Source organism: Glycine max, chromosome 7 (genome assembly GCF_000004515.6).
Source record: "Glycine max cultivar Williams 82 chromosome 7, Glycine_max_v4.0, whole genome shotgun sequence".
Classification (NCBI taxonomy): Eukaryota; Viridiplantae; Streptophyta; class Magnoliopsida; order Fabales; family Fabaceae; genus Glycine; species Glycine max.
In genome coordinates this window covers 5417238-5443658 of record NC_038243.2, presented here as the reverse complement: position 1 = coordinate 5443658, position 26421 = coordinate 5417238, and the positions used below count along the sequence as shown (strand labels likewise).

The 26421-nt window shown below is 32.5% G+C and overlaps 4 protein-coding genes across 4 annotated transcripts; 2 read left to right on the top strand and 2 right to left on the bottom strand.

The window, feature by feature from the left end:
• Positions 1-2014: 2014 nt before the first annotated feature.
• Positions 2015-2692, top strand: LOC106799331 (uncharacterized). The gene has a single exon (XM_014777544.2). It carries the CDS (start codon positions 2033-2035, stop codon positions 2546-2548), a length of 516 nt encoding a protein of 171 aa, XP_014633030.1. The 5' UTR covers positions 2015-2032; the 3' UTR covers positions 2549-2692.
• A 1811-nt stretch (positions 2693-4503) lies between these two features.
• On the bottom strand, positions 4504-6183 carry LOC100805117 (acidic endochitinase). Its single transcript, XM_006584113.4, is given in 2 exon segments — positions 4504-5103; positions 5828-6183. Coding segments are annotated over 2 exon segments (882 nt in total). The 3' UTR covers positions 4504-4577.
• A 1645-nt stretch (positions 6184-7828) lies between these two features.
• Positions 7829-13675, bottom strand: BAG6A (BAG family molecular chaperone regulator 6). The gene is made up of 3 exons (XM_006583196.4): positions 13447-13675; positions 10046-12011; positions 7829-9574 (listed from the first exon to the last, which is right to left on the bottom strand). Exons 2-3 carry the CDS (start codon positions 11969-11971, stop codon positions 8012-8014), a joined length of 3489 nt encoding a protein of 1162 aa, XP_006583259.1. The 5' UTR covers positions 11972-12011; positions 13447-13675; the 3' UTR covers positions 7829-8011.
• Positions 13676-16463: 2788 nt separating this feature from the next.
• Positions 16464-19163, top strand: LOC100804588 (F-box/kelch-repeat protein At3g61590). Its single transcript, XM_041017149.1, is given in 3 exon segments — positions 16464-16553; positions 18157-18957; positions 18960-19163. Coding segments are annotated over 3 exon segments (1095 nt in total).
• Positions 19164-26421: the final 7258 nt, after the last annotated feature.

Here is a 26421-nt window from a genome sequence, read left to right as displayed (position 1 = left end):
CGGGGGCAAAAGGACACTCTTATATTAATATTTATTAGGGTATTGACAATTTTAAAACATGGGGGCCCAAGGCTCAACTAAATTTTTTAATAATAAAACTAACATGTGATCGAAGATAAAAAAAAAATTCATTTATATCTTGATTAGATGTAAATAACTTTATTCCTATCTCAATTATACTGCCTCGGTCTTTATATATAATTAAGACTCTCTATCAGCTTTCTCTCTCCGACAACAAAGATGACCTTTGAATTAATCTTACATTCAGAGATTAAAAGCACAAAATAGTATAAAATTTGGATATATGGTAATTTTTATATCTTTTTGTATCGGGTAAGTTAGTTTCTAGATAATTAATTTTAAATCCATTTCATATCAGGTAACGTCGTAATTTCTAAATACTGTTTCGTGAATTATAGTGGATTATTTTTTTTCGTTCGAAATTTGAGTAAAAAAAGCCAAAAAGGTATCGTTTACCTTTAAGTCAAAAGATAAACTAAAAAATAGAAAAAGAATTCAGAATATAGGTAATTGACATTTGAGATAAAAATAATTTTTTAAAATCAAAACTAAAAAATTTAAAAAAAGATTTGAGAATTTTAAAATAAAAGTGAATCATAACGAGATAATGTGAAAATAATTAATAAATTGAGATTTTAAAAAGTTATAAAAATAAGTATTAAATAATAGTAAAAATATTTTCATGTTAAAAAAAACTTAAATTTATAATTTATAGAGATTAATAAAACCTGCATCAAATATGACTTTTTATTATTATTTTCGAATGACAAAAATCACATCATTATGCAAAGTAGCTAGTGGCACGAGAGAGAAAGGAAGAAGTATCAAATATGTCTGCATAAATGTTGAATTAATTGACAAACCCTATTTCTTGGCATTTTCCCTATAGAGAAAAAATAAATAAGAAAACTTATGAAAGTGGAATGATAATCAACCATTTACGTCACAGAAAAAGTCTAGGAAGTTTTGCAAGATAGAGTCTGCATGGTCCAAAACTTCGGAATCTTTTATTGCTTTCCTTTCGTAGGCATGAAATGTTGTGTGGTTCGTTACACGAAAAAAGACACAGAAAGTCTTGGAATTAGTTTCACGGTTGCGGTGGGGTTCGCAATGCGACTCCGTCTTTTGTACAAAAATTATTCTTGCCAAATAATTTAAGAGTATATTTAAATAAAGAATTTTAACTAAAAAAAATTAATTTATCTGAGAATTTAAATTGTTTTAATTTAAAATTTATTGTTTGAATATTTTTTCATGAAAAATTTAAATTTTTAAAATTTTAAATTTTAATTTTTTTCTAAAATTCGAGAAATTGAAATTTTTTTTATAGAAGAATCTTTTACTTTAAGAAATACCTCTGAGCTCTTAGAACATCGATCTGGATGGGTGTGAACATAAGGAAATACTTAGAACTACATATGTAATCAAGAGAATCGATGTCGCTATCCATCACGCGACAAAAATGCTTGTTAGCACATTATTATGATCAAATGTGATGATGTATGTTGTCATGTCTCGATTCACTTACAACTTTTTATTTCACATTAATATTTTTTTTCTTGTCTTTAAAAGTACATCAAATATATATTTCATTTTCTTTATATTCATCTTCTTTCATCTCACAATTTTAATTTTTTTATTAAAATTTTTAGAATTTAAAGTGTCTCTTCGGATTTGGATTGGAAGTACTCGATCCCACGGATTGTATAGATGTGATAGGGACATTTAAAGAGTCATGGAAGTTATAATTTAGTGATAGTCGGTCGGCCAAAAAACCAAATAAATGGACGTACGTTGAATTGACTTAGCTTTCTAAAAGTAAAACACCGACACTAAAATTAAGAATATGACAGTGACTGTGTGTGTTTGCAATTTGATGTACATGCACAGCACTCTAGCTAGTATAAATTAATACCCATGAATTCCTTATTCATCCATTGATCCTCTCATCTGTAGCTATCTTCAATATTTCTCTTCTTATCTTTGTGCTGCCCTCAGGATTTTCAATTCCATGGCTGATCGTGCTTTCAGAACCAAAGGGACACAAGTGACCACCTTCAATATAATCTATTTCCAAGTATGTAACATGGCAATAGAAACCAATCCTCTTCATGCCCTTGTTGCTTTCATCTTCTTTGTACTCCTAGGTTTTCTCCAAATTAAATATCCGGAAAATCCCACCCCATTTCAACTTCATCCCAAGACCATTTGGCTTTCCATTGCTAGCTTTCTTGCTTATTGCTTCGCCTTCTTGGCTAGGCTCAAGTTTGCTATTACTATAAGTGTTCGTGATCACTTTGACACCCTCATGCACGTGTTCGGTTCACTCTCGTTGCTTTCCTTGGTGCTGCTGTTGCTACCTGACACTTGGGAATCATTCGGTTTCATCATGTACACGTTATGGTTCATCACTCATGTTCTTCCCATGATGATCAGAACCCGTTTCATGGAAATATGGTTGCAACGTCAACAAATGAGGAGGGTGATGCATCCAGTGTTACCAATGACTATGATGGATTTGAATTAACTGCTTTCATCTATATATGGGTCTAGTTGCTCGAGTTTCAAATGTTGTTTTTCTATTTCAGCATCTGTTGTATTATTTTTCTTAGTCCAATTCGGTCGCGTGTCATGGAACATCTAAATACTTCTCGTGTACGTGTGTGTGAAATAGGGACAATAATTTAAATAAAATAATTACTATCTAAATGACAATGGCAATTAGTGGGCGATCAATCTTGAATAGTATAAGTTACGTCATCAATTTTTTTAATTTTATATATCGATGACTTTTAGTATCAATAAGATTTTGTTTTTTATTGAAAATATAAGACACAATTGGACACTAACTATGAACGTTCAACTATGGAAAATTAATATGTCCCTTGTACATTATAACTGAGATAAAGTTAAACAAAAGATAACTAAAAAAAATATAAAATATGTTAAATATTTTTAAATTTAACAGAAAAGATATATTATAAAAAGTTGAATGAAATACAAGATAAAATTATATATATTCCTAATGATAAAAATAATATACCTAGATATATAAATTACTATTAAAGGGGTCTAATTTAATTATTAATTTAATATTTAATTTTTAAATAATCAAAATTATTTAAGAGTTTGTATTTATTGTGCTTTAACTTATGTATAAAATACACAAGATATCAAATATGTAGTAAATTAGCTAGATTTTATTCAAATGTTTTTCAAGGAAGATTCTTTTCAAATATTAAACTAACATTTTTATTTTTTTCATATTTAATTATTGGATTATTTAAAACCATATTTTTTCTTATAAATTCACCTCATTAATCCATATATTGTTAATATTGTCACATAATTTTTTTTATTTCAGCAAGATATATAAGTATTATTTTTATATCGCAATCTTAATCAATTCGACGGTAAATCTTGCAAATTGATTAAGAAAAATTTTAAATTTCGTATCACTCTGTTATTAAAGGATAATACCCTGAACCCCAGTCTTATTATTAGTGTGTTTGATTGTGCATATGGTGCATGATTGTTGATCGGAACTACAACTAACATGGTAATCTTGATCAGATAATTTCTCTTAAAAAAGAGAGTAAAATAAATAATGATCGTAATCTCAATATTCAAAGTGATCAATAGTAGGCTAAAGCATTTGAATAGTAATAAATAAATTAATTATTACGAAATATGTTAATATTTTTCAATTAACGTAGACAGTAAATATTATTTTAATTACAACATTTCTCTTGGACCAAGGATACAAGTCATATATTGGAATAACTCGCCTATAACAACAATACCAACCTCAACCAGTGGTGGACCTACTTTGGTTTGAGGGTAAGCACTTACATCCCCTTATTTTTTTAAAATTTATTAAATTTGTAAATAAAATCTTATATTTTTATATTTTATTTTATTTATATTTATATAATTAAATCTTGATTTTATTTTTTTATAATTTGCATCTGCTGACTTAGGGTCTTGGTTTTGTCACTGACCTCAACTAATATGGAAAAATAAACCAATACAATTGTAATTGCACTAGTAAGACTCTAAAGCAAGGGACTTCATAGGTGATTTTCCAGAATTAAAATCCATTGTTTAACTGATAAATACTTAGTTTTCTGTTCTTTAATTTAATTAATTCTCCATTTGATTCATATTATCTAAATTTCCAGTTTAATGGTATAGGTCTACATAATTTCCATTTGTCTACATTTTTGTTGATTCAATACTTGACTACTTGTTATAGTGTAGTCGGTTCAGCGTGTGAAAGATTGAACGTACGTTACAGCCAATTAATAACTAACTTTAGTGAGTATTTGACGTGAAAATAGCCATAAACGCAAGTAGAGGACATGCATTCCCTTGTGTTGACCGTGGACTTTAATAGTTGGAGTAAAGACTAAAATGTTCAAGGATAACTATCCATTCATGTTCAAAATATATTGTTATAGTTATTCATTAATCTTTCCACGGGGTCTGATTCTTACTGATCCAGAAAACATCCCCTACAAAAACACAACTGACAAAAGGGAATGAAGCCTTATCCCTCACACATGGGCCTTAATAGCTGTACTATACCCTTTATCATAGAACTTAGACCAAATCATAACACCCCCATACTTAGAAGAACCATTAATAAATGGTAACACTTCAGAAATAAGCACATTAGGCGAAATATAACCACTCCCAGCTGCCTCTGGTGCAGCTGGCAACCCTAAGAAAACTTGACCAGCCTTGGTTCCAATCCACTTATTCCAATAGGTCTTGAGATTCTCTGTATTCCCATTGTATTGGCATGGTGGGTTGTTGTAGAATTGGACCCAAATGTAATCAAAATGACCAGTTTCTATAGCACTACTTAGCCATTTGTCTGGGAAGGGACACTGGGGAGCTGCACTTAGATATATCTTCTTCTGTTTGCCATACTCTGATATTGCCTTGGCAAGCTCATCCCAGTGTTGGGTTGAGCCTGTCACTATGGCAAAGTCAATTCCATCCAAAACTGCATTGCCTAATGGACGTGTGCTTGATTGACCCCCAAGAAAGTTGTTCCATAAGTGCTCCGCAAATTTCCTGCAATTTTGCAAGCAATTACAAAACTATCATTTTGTACGTAAGATACTTTTATAATAATTACTTTAAAAATTATAAAATAATATGTAGAGTTTAATTTTTATATATTTGTGTAAAAATATATATTACGTTGTTAATCAATCAATTAGGAATTATAGAAAATCTGACTTTTAAGGTAATTAATAATTGTTATAAATGTTTACAAATTTATCATATATATAAATTTGTAATTAAATAATAACATATATATATATATATATATATATATATATATTTTACTTTTTTTATCAGTAGGACATTTTTTTAACAACAACTCACTAAACAACATAATAATTTCTAAAAAGAGAGACTATTGTTCACACAAGTCTTTTGAACCCTTTTTTCCTCAAACCATCAAGCCTCATTGACTCATTAGTGATTAATTGCATCCTTGAGTCATTGTATAATTTCTCCAAGCATAGCACACCGATCTTGAGTATCTTAGCCTCATTTATAAGGTCCAGGCATTCCCACATGATAAGTAGGTTCAGACTTCAGTGTATAAATTATTTTCTGAATTTCTAATTGATTCACAGAATAAAAATCATTAATAGAAAGAAAAGAAAGAAACATTTACAATTTCATCATTATCAACAAGGCAAAAAAAAAAAAAAATAATAGAAAGAAAGAAAAAGAAAGTTGCTTATGGTAATATGGGATGATATAATTGAGGAAAAATATTTACCTGGCTTCATCAACTGAAGAAAGGTTATGGTTCCCATAATTTCCTCCTATGGAAAGCATTACCTTGATACCTTTATTCTGGCAGGTCTTAATCTGACCACTAAGGAAACTGCACCCATTATTGGTTGCATCACAATGACCAGCAAGATTGAGCTCTGGAGTGTTTCCATTGCCAAATGAGGATAGGAAAGCTATGTTCACAATGGCATAATTGCCACCGTTACATGTATTGGCCAAAGTATCCTCTGCACCATTCTGTCCCCAGTAAATAGAAATTACACCCGCAACAGAGGCATCAAACAGGGTTGTGAACACAAGGAAAACAAAGGCTAATGGGGTTAGTACCTAAGGTGCCATAATGCAAATGAATAGGTTTAATTTGTTGCCTGTCTTCAATATATGAGTTCATCTATTTATATTAGCGCATGTGGAAAAAGTTTCCTAGTCTTCATGTCTTGGCGAAAAAAATTAAGAAGACACGTGTTAATATATCAATGGTTTCAAGGGCAAGATAATTGATCTGAACCTGCTATGTGGGAAGGCCTGGACCTTATAAATGAGGCTAATTACGATATTTTCTCAAGATCGGTGTGCTATGCATGGAGAAACTAACAATGACTCAATGATGTAATTAATTAGTCAATGAAGCATGATGGTTCCAGGAAAAAAGGTTCACAAGATTTGTGTGAACAAGGGTAGAGTTAGATGGTCTTTTCTTTCTAGAAATTATTACGTTGGTACAAGAATAGGGTAATATCTATGTGAAGCGGGTCACATAGCCTAAAGGAATTACTGTAGTTTCCAATTAGTCATCCAGAATAAACGTTCTTGAAGAAAATCTGGTGGAGGGATCCCACCAAAGAAGATTGTAATTTTTTCTTCTAGGTTTCCTATATGTATTTTTTTAAGACACTAAATATCAATATCTCACTTAAGCACATTATATTATACTTCATTTGTAAACATAATCCATCGCATTATTTCTGCTTCTGTAAGATATAGAAAAGGCTATGAAATCGAGGGGAAAATGATCCATTGCATAAGTTAAAATATCAGTTCTATCAAATGTTTTTTCGATGTGTCCGTGTCATCTAAAATTGTAATTTGCATGAAAAAAATAATTCATTGCTCTCAGCAATATTCTGGTTCCAACAAGTTACGTTAACATACTAGATAGTCTCCCTTTGTGTATTCAATTTTCAAGCTGTTTCATGGCAATTTTCTCTTTTAACTAAAATGAGGGAATATGTTGCAATTTGAGTTTCGCCAAACGAACAAAAGTTTGTTATGAGCAATTGGTTAACTAGGAAAGGAAAATAATTATTCATTTCCGACAAACACACTGAAATATATTCACACTTTTAATATGAACTGATCTCACTTAGGTAACCTTGCCTACAAGCTTATATTATTGAATTATAAGTTTGAGGTGAAATTTTATATTAAATAAAAATGAAAAAGTTAAATCGTAAGTTTTAGATTAAATTGTGATGTTAAATGTTTATTTATGTGGTTGTTTATGATCTGTTAGTGTAAAATTTTCTTGATATTTACCTTTCTTGATTGCATAATAATTGATATTAATGGCTCAACTTGTTCTCAGACTAGTAAAATTACAATAATGAATTCATGGACATGAAATCCCTTGTATTAAGCACGAATGTCACACAAACAATTCTTACAAGTATTGTAAGACATACTAGAAGATGTTGGAAGTATGGTTATAGACAAGGTGGAGACAACTACCATTAAACTCTAAGGACTAACATTAAACTCATGAAATGAAAATATTTTTTTTTCCTCCATGAAAAAGTAATCATGTGAAAACTATTACACTTAAAGAAAAAATTATTGAATTATAAGTATGAGGTAAAATCCTACATTGAATACTAATAAAAAAATTAAACCCCATACAAAAAAAAAAATTCATAAAACTAAGTCTTAAAATTTTAAATCAAAATGTGATGAGAAAATTTACTTATATAATTTACTAGAAACGTACTAATAAAAATCTTACCAATATTTATCCCTAAGAATTAAGCAAAGAAGTATAGTTATTATAGTGTTTTCAGTAGAACATGACTCATACCACATCTCACAATTACAACATATACATACACTCCGTGAAATAAAAAGGAGACATTATTACATTGCAACATCAAAGGCTCTCACATGGAGTGGAATATTAGGAGGATTTCATTTCATGGGTAGACATTTTGGAAGCTGCGGGTCTATACTGTTTTGTCTTCACTCTCTTACTCCTTCTCCTGGCTAATTTCTTCTCCAAGTCCTTCACTCTGACAGTCAAATCTGATATCACGCTTAACTGTTCATTCCCGGCTTCAAGCAACTTCTTCATCATCTCCCTTAACTTCTCATTCTCTTCTAATAACTTCGAGTCACCGTTTAACCCTCGGTCTTGCAATGCAGGTGGTGGTTCTGCAGATACTTCAGTTTTCTCTTTGGCCAAATTTTCTGTGTCTTTATCATCAGGGATAATTGCCTCTTCAGCAACCATCTCTGGTGTCTCCTCCTTCTGTGTGTCATTGGAAGGTACAAACTCCATTGGCTCGGTTAATTTGTTATTTACATAATTTGCTTCTGAGAATACATCTTCATTTTCTGGTTCATTATCACTGACTTGTGTTGTTAAAGGAAGCAACTTAGTATCAGTTCCAGCTTCCTCACCTGACTTGCACTCAACTCTTATATCCATTGGTGCATCACCATTGAGTTCACCTTCTTCCGGGTACTCAATTTTTACCCAGCCATCTGATTCCCTAGAATAATGCACCTCTTCTTGCTCTTTCAGCTTCTGCTGTTGCTCTAGTTGAGTTTCGTTGGCAGTGTCATCTGTGGAAGAACTTGTTTCCTCATCTGCATTGCATTCCCCTTCTTGAGCTAGTCGAACCTCTTTATATGTTTTAGGCTTAGCTTGACCATCCCTCTTATCTTTAGATATTGTTGTATCTTCATCGTGCAGTCCCACAGGAAGCTCCTCAATAAATATCTCATTCTCAGACCGTGTTTCTCCATTAGAAATATTCATTTCATTGTCCCTTTCATGCTCCTCATGTAATCCCAATGGCAGTTCCATCATTGCATAGCTCTCTGAATTTAATCCTTCTTGTGCCGAATCATTCACCATGGCTGGGAGACTTCCCGATCTAATATCATCATGTTCTTCCTTCTCAATACTAACATCATTGATATCTTCATCAATAACTCCCACAGGCAATTCTTCCCAAACAGTCTTGTCCAATTTATCAACCTCAATGGGAATGTCTTCCGCAATCGGATTGTCTTTCACTTCTGATTTAGCTTCGGATTCCACAGCCATTTTGTCACTCTCAGACAGATCACTTGAAGAATTCAATGCATCAGATGTAACCACTTGGCTGGTGTCCTCATTATCTGAGCCATTTGGAAGTGCAACAGACTCTGCTCCCTCATTTGATGGAGGATCAACTGGTGACTGAGATTCACTTCCACCATCATTAGCACAAGGACCTTTTACATCATCCCTAGTGCCTTCAGCTGAATCCTCTGGTACAGCAACCTTTTCTTCTTGCTGCTTTTGCACATGTTCTTCACTCTGCATGTTCATTGGAGTGATTTCAACGTGTTCCTGAACATCCGGCATCTGCTGCTGAGGTTTCTTGGCCATTATAGAATCAAGCCTTTCTTGCAAGATTATGAGCTCCCTAGCCAAGGATTTTCTGATCTCCCTGAAACTTGGATGCAAACCCTGATATAGATTGAACGAATGTAAGCATAACATTGAACAAAAAAGGAGAACTATATTAACCATCATAATTAAGATGATCAATGACTAATAGCTCAGACAAACCACAAACAACACTTATCTGTGTAGATCAAAATGCTCATCTTAGTTCAAATGCGGTTAAGCAGAGTGCTTTTTAATAGCTTAAAAAAATTCATTTTCCATATCCATAAAATGAAGAAATATCAAAACTATGTCACTGATGCCATGATATCCCAAGATAAGATCATAAGATAATATCAAAACTCTATCACAGATGTCATGAATCTCAATTAATTAAGATTAGCTAATAAATACGTAGGAGAATTTTGACCGTAAAATACAAAATCAAAACACTTTAATATTCTGTGTAATGTTTATTGTCAATGAATCAAAGAATATCAAAAAGTGGACTACAGATTTCATCATAAGTAAATAGGGTAATCTGACAAGTACCAGTATAGTATCCAACTTCAGCAGGAGTTTCATTATGGTCTCTTCAATTGCAATTTTTTGTTTGTCATCATTTTGAAGTTCGGGAGATCTCTCAAAAGCTTGAACACGGCCTTGAACACGAGTCACCTCCTTCCTGACTTCATCTATCTGCTTCAACTTCTTCAACGGTTCCCATTTTCTAACTAGATAACTGCGATATGCAGCTTGTATCAAAACAGCAGCATCTGCATCTGACAAAACTCTTCCATCTTTTCGACCCGCATCAGTTCGTGTGCTTGAATCCTTCTCTTCCCTTGATTCAGTAGTTTCCTCCATCATATTTTCTGCTCCTTTCTCTGCCTTTTTATCTTCAGTCTTATAGTCATCATCATCTGGACATGTTTCCCTTGCCCCTTTCAGACCTTTACTGGGTATGTTTACTTTCATCTGGCTCTGACATCCATCCCTACAGTCAACACCCTTGTTTTCATTAGTCATGCATTCTGACACCGGAATGGTGTTCTCCTTTGGTTTAACTTTCTCACTGGTGTTTGGAGCATTCTGATGATTCAAATTTGGCTGAGCCTTGTCATGTGTGCCACTCACAGGAGTCTTGAATGTTTCACCAGTTGTAGCTTGGGAATTCCCTTTTGATGAAGGTGGACTTGGGGACCTCGAACTCGAACTCCCGTGGCCATTTTTCTTCCTTGGTAGTGGATCAACTCTCAGACAAACCGGAGGTAACTTGGATCCTTTAGGTGAAGATGTAGATTGTCTCTTTTTGTCCCCAGTGCAAGAGTCCTTTTGTGTCACATTCTCTTCCATTTGATCGAGAGAAACATTTTTTCCTTCGTGGGATTCTATCTGCTTCACAGGTATGCTTCTGGCATTATTCACTTTCTCTACAGCATCCGAAGAAGCATTTGTATTTGTGGATTGATCAGCTTGATTTGATCCGGTTCTGTTCCTACCACCTTCATCAACATGAGACTTCACTGGAACAAATTTGAATGTATGGGGTACCTCCTCAACAATTTTTGGTGAAGAAATGTTTTTCTCCTGGTTCTTAGTCTCTCCACTCTCCTCCTGCTTATTGTAATAAGGCAACCAGAAGATAGGGAATGGGAATTCTGACCTCTTCTGTTCACTTTGATGTTTCTGGTCTATTTTTCCATTTTCAGATTCCCCTCTATTATTGCCAGACTCCTGTTTCTGGTTTCTTGTTCCATATCCATCGTGAATCATGTTCCGGGCACCCTTTATATTGAAGGGAAGCCATCCATTCCATACTATAGGCTCCTGTGTTGGCTGCGCATCAACATTAGAATTCTCAAGACTAGAAGGCTTGTTTTGTTCACGAACTTCCATTGTACTAGGATTTTTCAGCTGTTTGTTACTTGTGTACTCCTGTGGAATCCAAACTAAGGGATATGGATAATTCTTGAGCTGAATTGGGACCAAAGCATCATTCTCTTTCTTTCCACCATCCAGTTCATGCTCTTCAATCTTCACACTTCTACCTTCCTTTTGGTTGCATGGATGATTAGCAGAACCAGAACAATGAAGCTCTCGGGGCATGCATTTGTCATTTTCATACCTAGGCAGCTCCATGGTATAATGTGGTTGTGGGGAATAAGGAACAAAATATGGTTCACTATATGAAGGACAAGTTCCAGAATAGTACATTGGAGAAGGGGCATGAGGATATGAAGGCATGTAGCTATAATGACAAGGGAAGTTGTTGTGGCCACAGCAGAAATGTGGGGAAGTAGGGTGCCCAAAATTGCCGGCATAGGGCCAATGTTGGTCATAAGAAAAGGGTGGTTTGGATGGATCAAGCTTCATTTGAGGGGGAATAGCTTCAATGCCTGGATGATAATAATGAGGGAAAGGTATTTGGTTTCTCTGACATGGGTACGAGTCCATGCTTCTGTATGCAGGCATCATTCTTGGTAACTCAGTAAGTTACTAGAATAGCGCGCAAATTCTGCATTTTCACAAAAAGGACCGTTAAGAAAAGTACTAGTATCAAATTTTAACACTAGCTAGCACTAAGGGGGGAAATTTATACAATGCTTTTCAACAAAGAACCAGAAAAATCGTACATGAACTATGTTCATTGTAAAGCAAAGGACCAAATATGAATAAATGAAAGAACACTAATTTTATACTTCCTTTTAAGCTAGCAAAATCGTAGAAATAAAATAAGAATCATTTCTTCTGAACAGAAGTTGCACACAAGAGCCACCATTTCAGCGTTTTCTCAGTGCTACGAGCCTACAAGGCTACAACTATATGGCATAACATCAAGAGCACAAATATTTTCCTACATTCCAAATAATGCCAAGAAAAGTATTTTAAGATCATTTTAAATGAAGAAATAAAACAGGGAAGATTGATATAGCTTCCAGACATAAACACCAAGTTTACTTCGCTTTTCTCCTTAATGTTTCTCGGTATCATTTTTAGTCAAAAAAATTAAAATTGCAATACTCAATTGCTTTACAATCACATCAAACTTAGCATTTCTGATACTCCAGAATTATATCTCATATCAATAAAGGAAATTGCTACATTTCAGCAATTTTTTCATATTTCTGTGATCCGGTCCCGTTAATTCTGAATTATAATTACACAAGTGATAAGAAATATGTTGTAATTGCAGCAAGTCAGCAACTGCAAGAACTTAATAGAAAAACTTATCAATATGAGCCAATATTACAACTAAATATGGTTGTTATAATTATCACACAGATATTAGGATGAACATTTCGATTCTTAACCATGCCTTAAGAAACTCTTTCAAAATTCTACAACAACAAACCCATTATATCCCAAGTAGAGGTGAAAAAAATCTTCAAAAGAGTTCTTTGGTCAGAAAGACAAAAAGTTATACGCACCATGGTCCATTCAATGACTTGCTCTCATATCAATCTAGTCTAAATGGATTAACGTAAATACTGCATACAGCACCATGAAGCAACTACTTAGAAAATGCCATTAACTCAAAACTATCTTTGATTTGATCATTAACTCAACTGCCAACAAAGCCCCTACACCCACATAAGTATTGTTAATCATCAGTACCCTTGAATACTGATTAGAAAATGTTTGTTCAAAGTTACATTAAGGTACGTTAAAAATCACGATAAGTACGTTAACAACACTTTTTAATAATCATCATGACGAATAAAGACTCTCCCGTTTTATAATCATTCATAATCTCATCTAGTCAAAGATATAGGGTTGACTTTGTAATGAAGAGACAAGAAAGAAAAAAAAGCTGCGGCATTCACATTCTTCCCTAACAAAAATTAATCATTAACAACTAATATCAGCCTAAAAAAATAATAATCTCATCTTGTCTAGTTTGTCATTAAAACAATGATCTAACAAGTACACAGAAGAGAAGAATGACTTACATTAGATTTTTCAAGGAAACAAAACAAGAAAAGAAGCGATAAAAGTTTCAGCCAAAGGGTTCCGCGTGATCCAAGTGATAGAGCTACCGGTGCAAATTCGTGCCTCCAACCCTGAAGCGAATAATGATTCTAGTGTTCTGTGTGCGTGTGTGTGTTGCAATGCAGACGATCGAAACTGTTGTTATGTTACAATCTTAATTCATAAGATTGTGAAAGAGAACGTGCTGCTTTTATATACGACACTTGTGTCTGATTATAGAAATGGTTGGACACAAAAATCTCTGTCTTCGAGATGTTTCGCGCGTTGTCTACTATTAACTACAATCTTCTCTAGATTTTTCGTAACGGCTAAGGTATGGCCCGCATATTCTGGCCTCGTGTCAAAACAGTTGTTAGATGCCACGCTTGTATATTTGAGAACCTTCGGGAACTTTATGGGTCAACCTTGGTATTTTCAAACTAATTAATATATTTTTTTAAGAAAAACAACAATGGTATTATTTTTTTAAAATTTAAAGAAAAATAAAGTGGAAATTATAGCAGGACTGTGTGTATAGACATTTTAGGGCCTGGGGTAATTTTAAAAAAAAAGACTTAATATTTTATAAATTCTTAATTTTCATATAAATCTTGTAGCCTTTCTAGCTGTAAAATAATTAAACAAAGTTTTATAATTAATTAAATTTAATATTTCACGTTTAATATATAAGATGACTATTACATTCGATTAATTTTATAATATTTTTGTTCTTTGATAAAATTTAGAAATTTTAATTTTTAAAAAAATATTTTTACTGGTAGCAACAATTATCTTTGTCCTTTGATAATTCACTAGTTTTTTAAAAAGATATACTAAGATGAAAAAAAGAGACAAAATAAGAGCTAAAATAATTTATAAGGAAAACATCACATTTAATTCATATATATATATATATATATATATATATATATATATATATATATATATATATATATATATGCGTGTGCGCGTATGTTATGAATGTATGTTTTGTTTTGATAATTAAACAACAATTAAGTTTTGAAAAATTTAAAAGTACTTAAATCTTAATTAATTATTACGACGGTATTTAACTTTTTGCTTAAGTTGATTTCTCATTCCCCAATTGCTATTTTTGTTAATTACCTCCCGTAGCCATTAAACAAGGCATTGTAATTAAAAGTAATAAAGCCAATAAGATATGTTTAAAATATACTAATTAATAAAGACAATTTATATACTTAAAAAAAGATAATTTATAAACAAATAAAGACTATAATATATTTTTTATTTTTATTAAAATTGTGTTTTTTCGTTTTTATAAAATTTTAGTTTGTTTTTTCTCATAAAATTAAAATATGTTATTTTTTTGTTCAAAGTAAAATTTGATTGTAAATGTAGATATAATATTTTTACATCAATTATACATATAATTACTTTTAAAAAGTTATACATGTAAGTTCAAATCGACCATGCTCAAAGAAAAAAATGATAATAATTTTTTACATTTATTATGTATATAACAAATTTGAAGTACAAGAACATTGGAATCGAATAAGACAACATGGAATATAACTTGAATTTGCCTTCAAAATAGATTGGATCTAATTTTTCGAATGACTTAGAATAAGGCTAGCTTAGTGAGAATAGATAAATGATGAACATCTTTAATTCTAACATTTTTTTTTAGTAATCTATTAAAATTAAATGTATAAGGTTCAATAAATGGAGTTGAGTTTAGCACAAGAGAATAATCTCTTAGCATATGGTGAACTAAGATTTAAATCTTTGTTATAAAAGATATTTATATCTATTACTTGACAATGTCTTAAATAGGATTCTTCATAGGAACATACTTTTTGTTTTAAATATTTTAGTTCATAAGATTCTAAAATCTCTTCAATAATTCTTCACTTTAGAAAACATTATTCGTTTTAAATATTTTTTTACAAAATAAAATTAAAAAGTATTTTTGTGAAAAGTCATTGTAATTTTCAAATGAGTAAATTACAATTTAGTCCTTCAAATATAGGAATCAATCAAATTAGTTAGACTTTTAGTTTTTTTTTATAGAATAATTCGACTATTAGTTGGTGTCATCTTATCGTATTATTATTCTTTAGCAAAAAAATCTTATTGTATTATCTGTTAGATATTTCAAAGGATTAAATCTCTTCCTATGTACCCAAAAAAAGGATTAAATCTCATTAATTATTTTTTTTAATTATTTTACATTCATGTTTATAGTATTCAATGATGTTTTTAATTTTCATAGTTTACGTTTTTACTATACATTAATGTTTTAAATTTTTAGATTTATTTAAACTGGATATATGTTAACCTTTTATGGTTAACCTACTTTTCCATAGTCAATTGAGTCCATGGGTTCGAGATTGGGTTATGGTTCATGATTTGGCCTACTTACAACAATAATCTCAAGGACTTAAGGTAAGATTCTAGTCCTAACCATTTTTTATGGTACCTTTTAGCCTTAGATATCCCCTCCCCCTCTAAAAAAAAAATTAAATTGGATGGACAATTAGTTGGAGGGAATTTTCAACTCAACTCATTGAGTCTTTCTATTGTGTCCTCGTTTTTTTTTTACAAAGAAGACTTTTTCTTTTGAAAGATTTGATTTGGGTTTTCCAATGAAAAGTATGTGAATTTTTAGTGATTTTTTGATGAATTAAGTGTGAACAAATTACTATCTTGGAAGGACTAGTCTCGGTTGAAATGGTTCACTCAAGGGGACCGAAATACTGCATTTTTTTTTTCATAGAATTGCTAAGCAAAGAATGGCTCTAAACCATATTAGTGTCCGCGGAGATGGAGACTACTTGCTTCAATCCTAGGATGCGATTTAGAAGCATAGTAGTTGGCCTCCCCTTCTCCTACCTGGGCATCCCAATTTTTGTTGGAAAGCTTCTCTTCTTTCTACAATGGGGCGAGTGCATCTTGTGAATTTCATTATCAAGGCATGCTCTTGTACTCCTTTCGGATTTACTCTTGGCCTCGTAGCATGATTAAGGAGCTAGATGGTTGGATCAAAAAATTTGTGTGGGTGGGGAATCCTGATCAGCGTAAGATTTTCACTGTCAAGTTGCATTCGGTCTGTAGCCCCCTCTCTGAGGGGGGCCTTGGTTGGTCTTAGGCATATTTCGACCATTGATAATTTTGCAACACTCAAGCTCAGTTGGGAATTTGTTCACTCAAATGCTCAATGGGAGCAATTTCTCATAGTCGCTTCTTCAAAAACAAATTTTGTGTTCCCTCTTATAAGAAATCTTTTATATGCCCTACCATCAAGAATTTTCTCTCAGTTGTCAATGATAACACAGGTTGGATCATTGGATCGGGCTTCGAGATCAACTTTTGGAACCACATTTGGTGTCTTGATTTCCTTATTGCTGATGCTCTCTAGCTTCCTCTGAACATTAGATTGAGGCTCTCTTCTTCGATCCATGACTTTCATTTGGATAATGAGTGGTTGATCTTGGATTCAATTCGGGCCAGAATTCCCTCCCTATCCTATGCCATTTTGCAGGTCAAGCTCTTTATCCACCTTGATGACTTATCTGTTTGGTGTCCCACTGAAAATGGTACCCTCTCTTTTAAGGATGCTTTTGCCTTTTAAGGATGCTTTTCTGCTTTTGTTGGCTAATTCTCAGTGTAGCTTCACTTGGTGGGACAACACCCCTCTTTTTGTTAGAAATGAGTACCTTCATAATAGGCAAACACTACCTAACTATAGGTTTTGCTAACTTTGTTAATGGGCATTGACGTAGTCCTCTCATTTTGTTTTGTTCCTCTTTTAGGTCTGTTTTTAATGATATTTGGTGGGTCTCTCATGGGTAACAAGATAGTGCCAACGTAGTAAGGAATGGTCTTGTGCATTGAGACTATCACTAATTTTATATATTAAAAAAAACAAGTGTGAACAATTTATTGATTTTGACCTAAAGCAAAGGTCTTTATTAAAAAATTCAACCTAGTGTTTCAAACTTTCTTATTCTTTTTATTTTGCTATAATTTTGCGTAAATATGTAATTCTGCAATGTGAAAACCTATTCTTTTTTGTGGCTTTGGGTGTTACACCTAAAACTATATACAGATGATGTTGATTCCTTGTATAATCATGGTTCCTCGTAAAACTTATTTGTATGAAGTTTCTATTACTTTTTCTCTCCGTTTGTGTTTTTTGTTGGATTTTATCAATCATGTCTTAGACGATTTTCTTTTTTACATTATTTATTTTGAAATGGACCATTGAGTTAGTATAGGGTAGAATACTTATCACAAATACCATTTAATAACTTAAAATATCTCCTTTTAAAAAAACTAAAATACCTATTGTAATCTTGATGTATGTTGGGCATATTGAAATGAGAAATACATGTAATTTTTCTATAAAAAAAATTCAAATTCAAATTTTTGTAGATGAAAAAATATAATGGGAATATAGACTTCACTAAAAGTGACCAAAGAGATTATTGATAAAAATTAATCATTGGAATTGGTGAGTATTTCTCACCAAAAACATGGTGAAAAAAAAATAGAACAAATCTAGTAACATCTGATTTGTGTATGTGTTTGTATTAGTTTGATTTCCATGATCTATTATATCCTCAGGTGATAAAATATTTGGTTTTCTTTCTTATTTGTGGTTAGGATGATTTAACTGTTAGCTGAGTACTTTTGAATATACTCAGTAGCCCTTTACTTTCAACTCTAAAAGGTTTCTATGGAACCCTTCAAATTTGCTGCCACAGAAACCTTGGCACTTTATGTTTACTAATTCAGATGAATCAACTGGTTATGCTTATTATCCCACCCTTCGGAAATGGTATGGCATTGAACTTCCTTTGATTGAAACTTCTAATTGGTTCATTGCTTCATCGTATGGTTTAGTTTGCTTCATGAACAATGACAACAAAAGCAAATTACGCATGTGCAACCCTATTACCAAAAGCTACAGGAACCTCGATGAGCCTCCAGCTTTGGAATCTTCTGATTACAATGCATTGGCAATGCCAGTGAACAGGAAATCCCACAGTTACAATGTGGCAATTGTGAAATCAAAGCAAATCCCTGAGGATTTTGTCCAATGGGGTATCTCAATTCATATATACGATTCAAAGAATGAGACTTGGATGACAACTTCAACAGAGGTTTTGATGGGGTGGAGAGGAGGTAATGAGAGTGTGATATTGAATGGTGTGCTATATTTTTTAGTTTACTCAGTCGGGGGTGTTTCATTAGAAAGTCATCATGCACTGTTAGCATACAATATCTCCTACTGCTCTTCGCAAACTACCTTGAGAACGAGCTTTATTGATGTACCTTATTCACTAACATGTGGTCGTCTGATGAATATGAACGAGAAGCTTGTAATGGTGGGAGGAATTGATAAGCATGATCGACCTTGCATAATAAAGGGAGTTGGTATCTGGGTTCTCAATGATAGGAATTGGGAAAAGATTGTTCGGATGCCCCACAAATACTTCCAAGGCTTTAATTTGGGAAGTTTGATGATGTTTTTGCAAGCTATGGTACAGATGATCTAATTTACATTCAAAGTTATGGATCTCCTACACTTCTCACATTTGACATGAACCTTAAACTATGGAAAGGGTCATAGAAATGCCCAGTAACAAAGAGGTTCCTTCTACAGCTCTTCAATGGTTTATGATTTGAGCCTAGGCTTGAAATTTCTCCATAGGTTGTTCTCCATCCAAGCAGTTGCTGCTATTGACACTTATGTGTCTGAGTTTTTACTCCTTTGTTCTTCAAGTAAAAAGTTTAATATGATTTTTGTGTTTCAACAATTTATACAAAGTGTATTTGCTGATAAAGTTGGTTATTCATGGATAATGGATTATTATATATAGCATTTGAAAATATAGCATAGCTGCATATATTCATGGATACTTTATTTTGATGTGTTTCCATGAGATTTGTATTATATCTCTACTTATCTGCTACATGTTTTTCTTTGTTTTCCCTAAAAATGGAGGTTATCATGCATATTCAAATATTTTATGTTTGATTGCCAAAACAAAAAAATCTTAAGATTTGTCGTCACAAATTTTTTATTTGTAAATTTTTGCTCATTTCTGTTATCACCTTTTTAACTAGGCAACATCTTTTTCAAGGTTGGTACCAATTTTCTTCTGCCAAGCAATGGCAGTGACCTTTAGAATTGTGTAACATTCAGGCTTTCCTGCATTGACTTGTGTTGGATTCAAAATAATTAAGTCATGTGCTGAGAATCGATTGCATGGTTAGGGAAAGTTGTTGAAACACTCTTTATATGTCAAGTCTCAAGAAGAGGAGGGAAACAAAATTTCTTATATAGATAATACGATTCCTTAATGATATTGAATGGGACTGTATGAAACCAATGAGCCAATGAGCACGTGTTGCTCAGATCACATAATCTGGGTTGAGCATGTTTGAAAGAGTGTGGTGGGTGTGTCGTCCGTACATTACATTATTTTATTTACGACAACTTGAAGGGTACGAGAAACTTGCTCAGTGATGGGTGGTGGAGAAGTGAGGTCCACGCTTGCTATAACAAATTAAATTCCTCTATTTTTAAAATCAAGCATATGTGGTACCTTAGTTTTATTCAATTTATGTCTAAGAAGTGATAGTAAGATAAACTCTTTATTTAAGAAGTCACAGGTTGGAACTTTCATTTGTCTTTTTAGAATAAAATAAATATAAGGATTTCTTTAAATATTTTTTGAGTTTTATAACTTTCTTTGTATTAGATCAAAGTGTGTTAGATCAAATTGTTACCCCCTCCCCTTAAACTTAAAAAGAAAAGAAAAGAGGAAACCTTAAAAAAAATTCAATCTAAAATATTGATTTTTTTTATAAAAAAATTATTTTGAATCTCCACAAATTAAATCAGTTAAATAATTTCAATCCTTGTAAGCAAAACTCACCAATCATAACATTAATTTTTATCAACAAAAAAAACATCTTCAAGTTTTATTAAATTTTCACCAAGATTCATTTATACTTCTAAGTTCTTAAAATTATGCATATCTCAAGTATATTACAAACCCCAAAATATTTAGATAATAAGTCCTTATGGGGCTTGAGACGTTTTCCCATACGTGGATATGTGAGGGAGTTTAAGACGGATCTTCGGTTTCTGCGCTTACAGGCTGATTGTATACAATGGGCCCTTATGGGGCTTTTTGACTGAAGGGGATTATGTTTTTGAAATTACTGAACTAGTTTTTTAATTAATTTCTTCACCAAAGTCATATGTGCAAAGCACGAGTTCTCTCTTGTGAAGAAATACGAGTTTGTTTTTAAGTTTTATTTTTAAAAGTGAAAAAATAATATTGTATTAGTTAAAGGAGTTTTCTTTAGAAAGTATTTTAGTGAAGTCGTGAATCTAGACACCTGACTTTACCTTTCCTCCAATTTTTTTTTTTTTTTTTTGCAAACTAGTTTTGTATTTTTTTCTATAAATATTATATTTTGAAAAAAAATATATGCTATTTTTAAGTTTCTTACAAACGTGTTAATTTTTATATTTTTTTTTCTAACATTATGAATTAAATTATTTGTTTTCATTTTCTTAAAAGAAAATGGTGTAAATAAAATGCTTAAATTCTGCATAGAAATATAACAATAATATATTAAAGTTAAAAATTCTAAACTAAAAGTAAACAATGAAAAAAAAAACAAAGGATGAAGCCGTGAATATGTTGACGACTCCTTGATTATAATGAAAAATAAAAAGCTAACGCAGCAATTGAATTAATTTTTTTTTAAAAAAATTAAGTTGTACCATTGATTCTGACTTCTAATAACAATTCTGTTTTCAAAAAGAGAAAATTAATAAGTCGTAGGTACAAACACTTCGTAATGAAAAGTTGTGAATAAATTATTAATAAAAAAAATACATAAATCGTAGATATGAAGACGACTTCAACTAGAGAATCGTGTTTATCATAAAGACTTATCCCTTATTGGAAATTTATTCAAAAACTATCCCTATTTAGTAAAAAAAATTTAAAAAAACTGCCCCCATACGATCAAAAAGCCCACTTATGGCATTATTTTGGAGTGATTGGTGCATTTTCTGTGTTTTAATAATATGCCAATAGAGAATCTCGTGAATTTTCGAAGGTTCAATAGGTCTCTCCTTTTGGAAACCAGTGTAAAAATGACCTTGTTAAAATTTTGACAAGTTAAGAGGTTGCTTTCATTCTCTGTTGCATGATTCTCTTAACCGTTTTGCCTTCAATTTTAGTTGGTTTTGTTCTTCAAACACAGCACATGTTACTTGTAGGCCAAACCTAATGCCATATGTGACATTTATAATTGGACATTGAGCTAAAGAGAAACAATAGGCCTTTGCTGAGTAGCTTTGCTGTGTTGTCGGGGATCTTTAATTATGCTGCACATGTTTTCTGTGGTTTGAATAAACCTTCCCCTTTTGAAAGTTTGATTTGTTATAATGTTTGGATTGTGAAGTTGAAGGCTAAATGGTGAACAACATTGATAGTGACTGAATAGGTTTAAAACTTGGAATCAATGGGACATGTCTTATTTTCTAGCTAGCTAGATGTTTCTTTTGTAGCTATACTGTGGCTTTTGGGATGAAGTGCGTTTGAACTTGTGATATGCTCCTTTCATAAACAATTTGAAAGATAGGTCAAGCTATGGTCAATTAATGTTAACTTTTTCTTTTGACCTTGCTGTATGTTTTGATCTTTGATCATCATAATACGTGTGAAAAGCAACATCTAACTATCTATGTCTTTCATTATATGATTTAGGGTAAACAGAACAATCAGATCATGTGCCTATTTTTTTATTTTATTTTTATCAAACCATGTTCCTCTAAGATTTGAAATGGGGGAGCATAAGTGGGTTTGTAACCCCTAACTTTGCACATGAAGCGGTCTTGAGATTTACAACTCCTCATCATCTTTCATCTTTAGCTGAAAATGTTTCTTTTGCATATTGCTATGGACATTCTCAGTCTTGTTAGTTGTAATAGTGCTTGTAGTGACTAGTAATTTGGTTGCTTGAATAGTAGATTAAATTATTGTCCTTGGTCTTTTAAAATTGTGTCTAGTCTAGTATATACTGTTTTTGAGCTTGTAATGAGTTTGCAACTTTCTTTAACTGAATTGGTTCAAATATTGTGCAGTTTTCTGTCATTATATTTGATGTTCACACATATAAGCCCATGTGAAGAACCCCCTAAAAGTTATTTAATTATATCAATTCTTGAAATTTGGTTTGGTAATCGTAGTTTCTTCTAATCGCATGATTGTTATTCTTAACTTCTTAGTTGATAGAAGATGGTCTAGTTCTATTGGTTTTGTTAAAGTTGTATGATAGTAGAATCCGAATTCTATTTTTTTAATTTCGAGGATTATGGTTTTAAACTTTTAATTGCAGAAAAAACTTGAGAACTAATCCAACCATTTCTCTTCAAGAAAGCTTGGCATTCATTCCATCCAAATCTCAGAAATAAAATCCTTTGGTTCAGTCTTTGGCAGCTTTTTAACAAAGATAATTTCTGTTTATTCATCCTCCACCACATAAAGAAAGAGGGGCCCTTTTTTGTGACATGGGTTGTGAGGATGGTGTGAGTGATTGAAACGGAATGTGAGCTTATCCTTTTGAGTTTAGGTGTATTTTTTAGCGTCTTTTTTTAAAAAAACTTAATTGATAAATTAGGTATTTTTTTATTTGTCTTGTTATGCACTTGTGTGGATCATGAGTCACCATGTAAAAAAGTCTGACACCATACTCTAATCCAAAATCTTAAAACTCAGTTTATGATCTTTTTCTCACTTATATGATACTCAACCTTTCCACTTCTATCCGATGTCACACTTGTAAACCAACATCCTTGTGCTTGATTGAATATTGTTATAGTTCAATTATTCGATCCTTCTCAACTTACATCCTATGGTTATCTTTTCCTTCAGTTTGCGAAGGAGGAAAATAAATAACTTTTTAGATCTTCTGTTATGAAAGCGACGGATCATGGATGTATCTTATGCACAATTTACAAGTTATATTGAAGCTACTACTGTTTAAAAGCTAAAGAATAATGAGTGCAATTCGCATGCTTCTCTTTTCAGGTAAATGTTGTGTTGGTCTAGTCCCTATGCAGGTACTGCAATGATAATGATGCAATAATCTGGTTTCCTTTGAATATGATTATTGTACATATACATTATTCACCTGGCAGTTCCAAACAGATGAAAGCAATCTGAAGAACAGAAAAATTGGCAAAATTGAATAGCCTTGCAAAGAAAAGCATTTGACTTTTCAATCTTGGGGAACAAAAGAACTTTGACCAAATGATATTGCAAATCAGCACTGAAGGGTATATATGATATATCCTAAAGGACCTTAAAATATATTAACATTTTGTGTGTTAAAATTTAATGTGTGAAAGCACTCTTGGATTTGTTTGACATTTTGTTGATTTATTTCATGGTGCAATAATGCCATCTGAGGCAAGATGTACCGGGGTCCTCTACTGGGTTTGTACCAAGGTCCTATGGAAAGGTTCTCCAATGCTTTCCGTGTAACATTCAATTCTGTCCATCTGTTGTAGATATTTAACGAGGAAGACTTTTTCTTCTTTCTGGTGCATGCCAGCCATTAGATTAAAGGGTCACAAGGAGAGAGAGAGAGAAAAAAAAATGAGGGAAAAATTACTGGTTAAGATCAGAGGTGATCCATGAGGATGACCCACACTCAGATTAAGTGTTTTTGAGGTGGTTGCTTGTCCAAGGATAAGTGATTCAAGGCAGAGTACAGTAGGTATGGTGGTGTTTTCTGCAAGAATTTTAATGACCAAGTTAGAAAATGATTTTAGCAAATGACCAGTATCAGAGGAGTCTTAGATCACACGTGTGAGGGGTAGAGTCTCATATTTATAGGTGAGGGTAGTTGATCCTAGAGTATGGCCACATGTCGGTGTGAAATATGAGAGATGTCTACTATTCTGATCAGAGATTGTTTATCTGTTTTTTCAGAGGATTTGGTATGACAAGACTTGATGATTAACATGATTGGAAGGACGTTACCTCATAAATGCAATGCACTTCCTCGTAACACATGTTAAATTGAATTTATCAAATGGTTTTACATAAGATGTAGACCTCAACTGATTATTAACTAGGTCTGAATTCTTTCAAGGACTTTCTTCCTGACCTCAACTGATGATGAGCTCACTGAAGTGTTGTGCCTCAACCCTTAGGGTATCTCGAATAAGGTCGATTGAGCTGAACCTGTCTAGTGGCCTAACCTGAAACTAGAAGGTTAAGAATGTTTGCTTAAGCAGCATGTGACACATTAGGCCACTTAACTAGTTAGAATCCCCAAACTTTCATCATGTTATGTACAAATAGCATATGTGATGACTTATATATATATATATATATATATATATATATATATATATGTATGTATATATATATATAACAAACCATTATAATTTGTTATATATGTATTTTTAATATAATTTTAATTTATGATTTTTTAACCAATTATTGTAATTTTCACTTTATCTTGATATTGCACCTCTCATTTTAGAGGATACAAAACCCTTTTTACCTTTTGCCTTTACTTGTTCAGGTTAACTTGGTTTTTGCTAATTTATTATTTACTAATTAATAACTGGTACTTTCATTCTAACGAAATGTACTCCAATTGTTAAAAGAAAGAAGAAAAGAACATTAAGTAACATTATGATATGACTTCCTCATAAAGCTTGACAATCTGAAGGAAGGTGAACGTTGCAGGACAGAGAAAAGAAATGGTAAATGTATTACTCTACTACACAACATTTACCTATATATGTTGGGTATATAAAAGGCATGTTGTTAATGTCAGTTGGGAGCAAAGTTTTTTACCACAACAATCGATCTATTCAAGAAGGAAAAGGATGCTACTACAAAAGCAGTTAAACAATTAGTATAAGTGTGGTCCCCTAATGAAATTAACTTGGGAACAATGGGCTGGGAGTTCGTAATAAATGCAATTATCCAATTAGATACCATGGACATAGGTGTGGTGGCAATGCTACTGTTCAATTAACCGTCTTGGGTGGTAAGCATATATTGTCATTGATGTTGACTGCAAGACAGAAAAAAGGGGGTAATAAGTTTGCACAAGGTCTACCCACTAGGGCAGAAACCCCCTCCATGAATAGTACCATTTTGCATGGGCAATGAAAAAAAATAATTTCAGAAGTTGAAGCAATTGCTAAAGGTACAAATTATAGGGAAGGTGGACCACGATCTCCCTTTAGTTCATGGCTTCATGATTATGAGGATCATAAGGACCATATGCAATATGCAACATTGTGGACCCAGATTTGTGGACCATGTTGGCCTAGCTTAAGCCCAAAATCGGTGCACTGACCAGGACAACACAACATGAATCCAAAGACCTATACATTCCAAAACCTCCAGAAGCCGCATGCTAAAAAGTTTTCAATCTTCCCTAAGTCAGACATTTTAGTCATAATTGCATGCATAAAAATAGTCTTGAACAAATCCAAGACCCCAGTGATCTTCTAGATTCCATAGTATAGTTTATGCTTAGGTTAGCTTAGCATGAAAGAAAGCAAAATGACAAATTCAAAATTGGATCACATACCATAACTTTTGGCTTTTTTTTTTTTCTTCTTCCTTTCTCTTTCTACTCCTTGTTTTGCCTCATGACATCTTGTGCTCCTCTAGTACCTACAGTTTAGAAGTGAGGAAGGACAATCACCTTAAAAAAAAGTCATATAATATCATAAATAAACGAGGAATCTATCCATCATTATAATGAGACTGAAATGTCAGTCCACTTCAATTTTATTTTAGCATCCTATGACATAAAATCAAATTTGAGTAATTACTTTTTAGTTACGTACTTATATATTCGGTTATTAAAATTACATTTGATAAAAACTGATAGATATATACCTC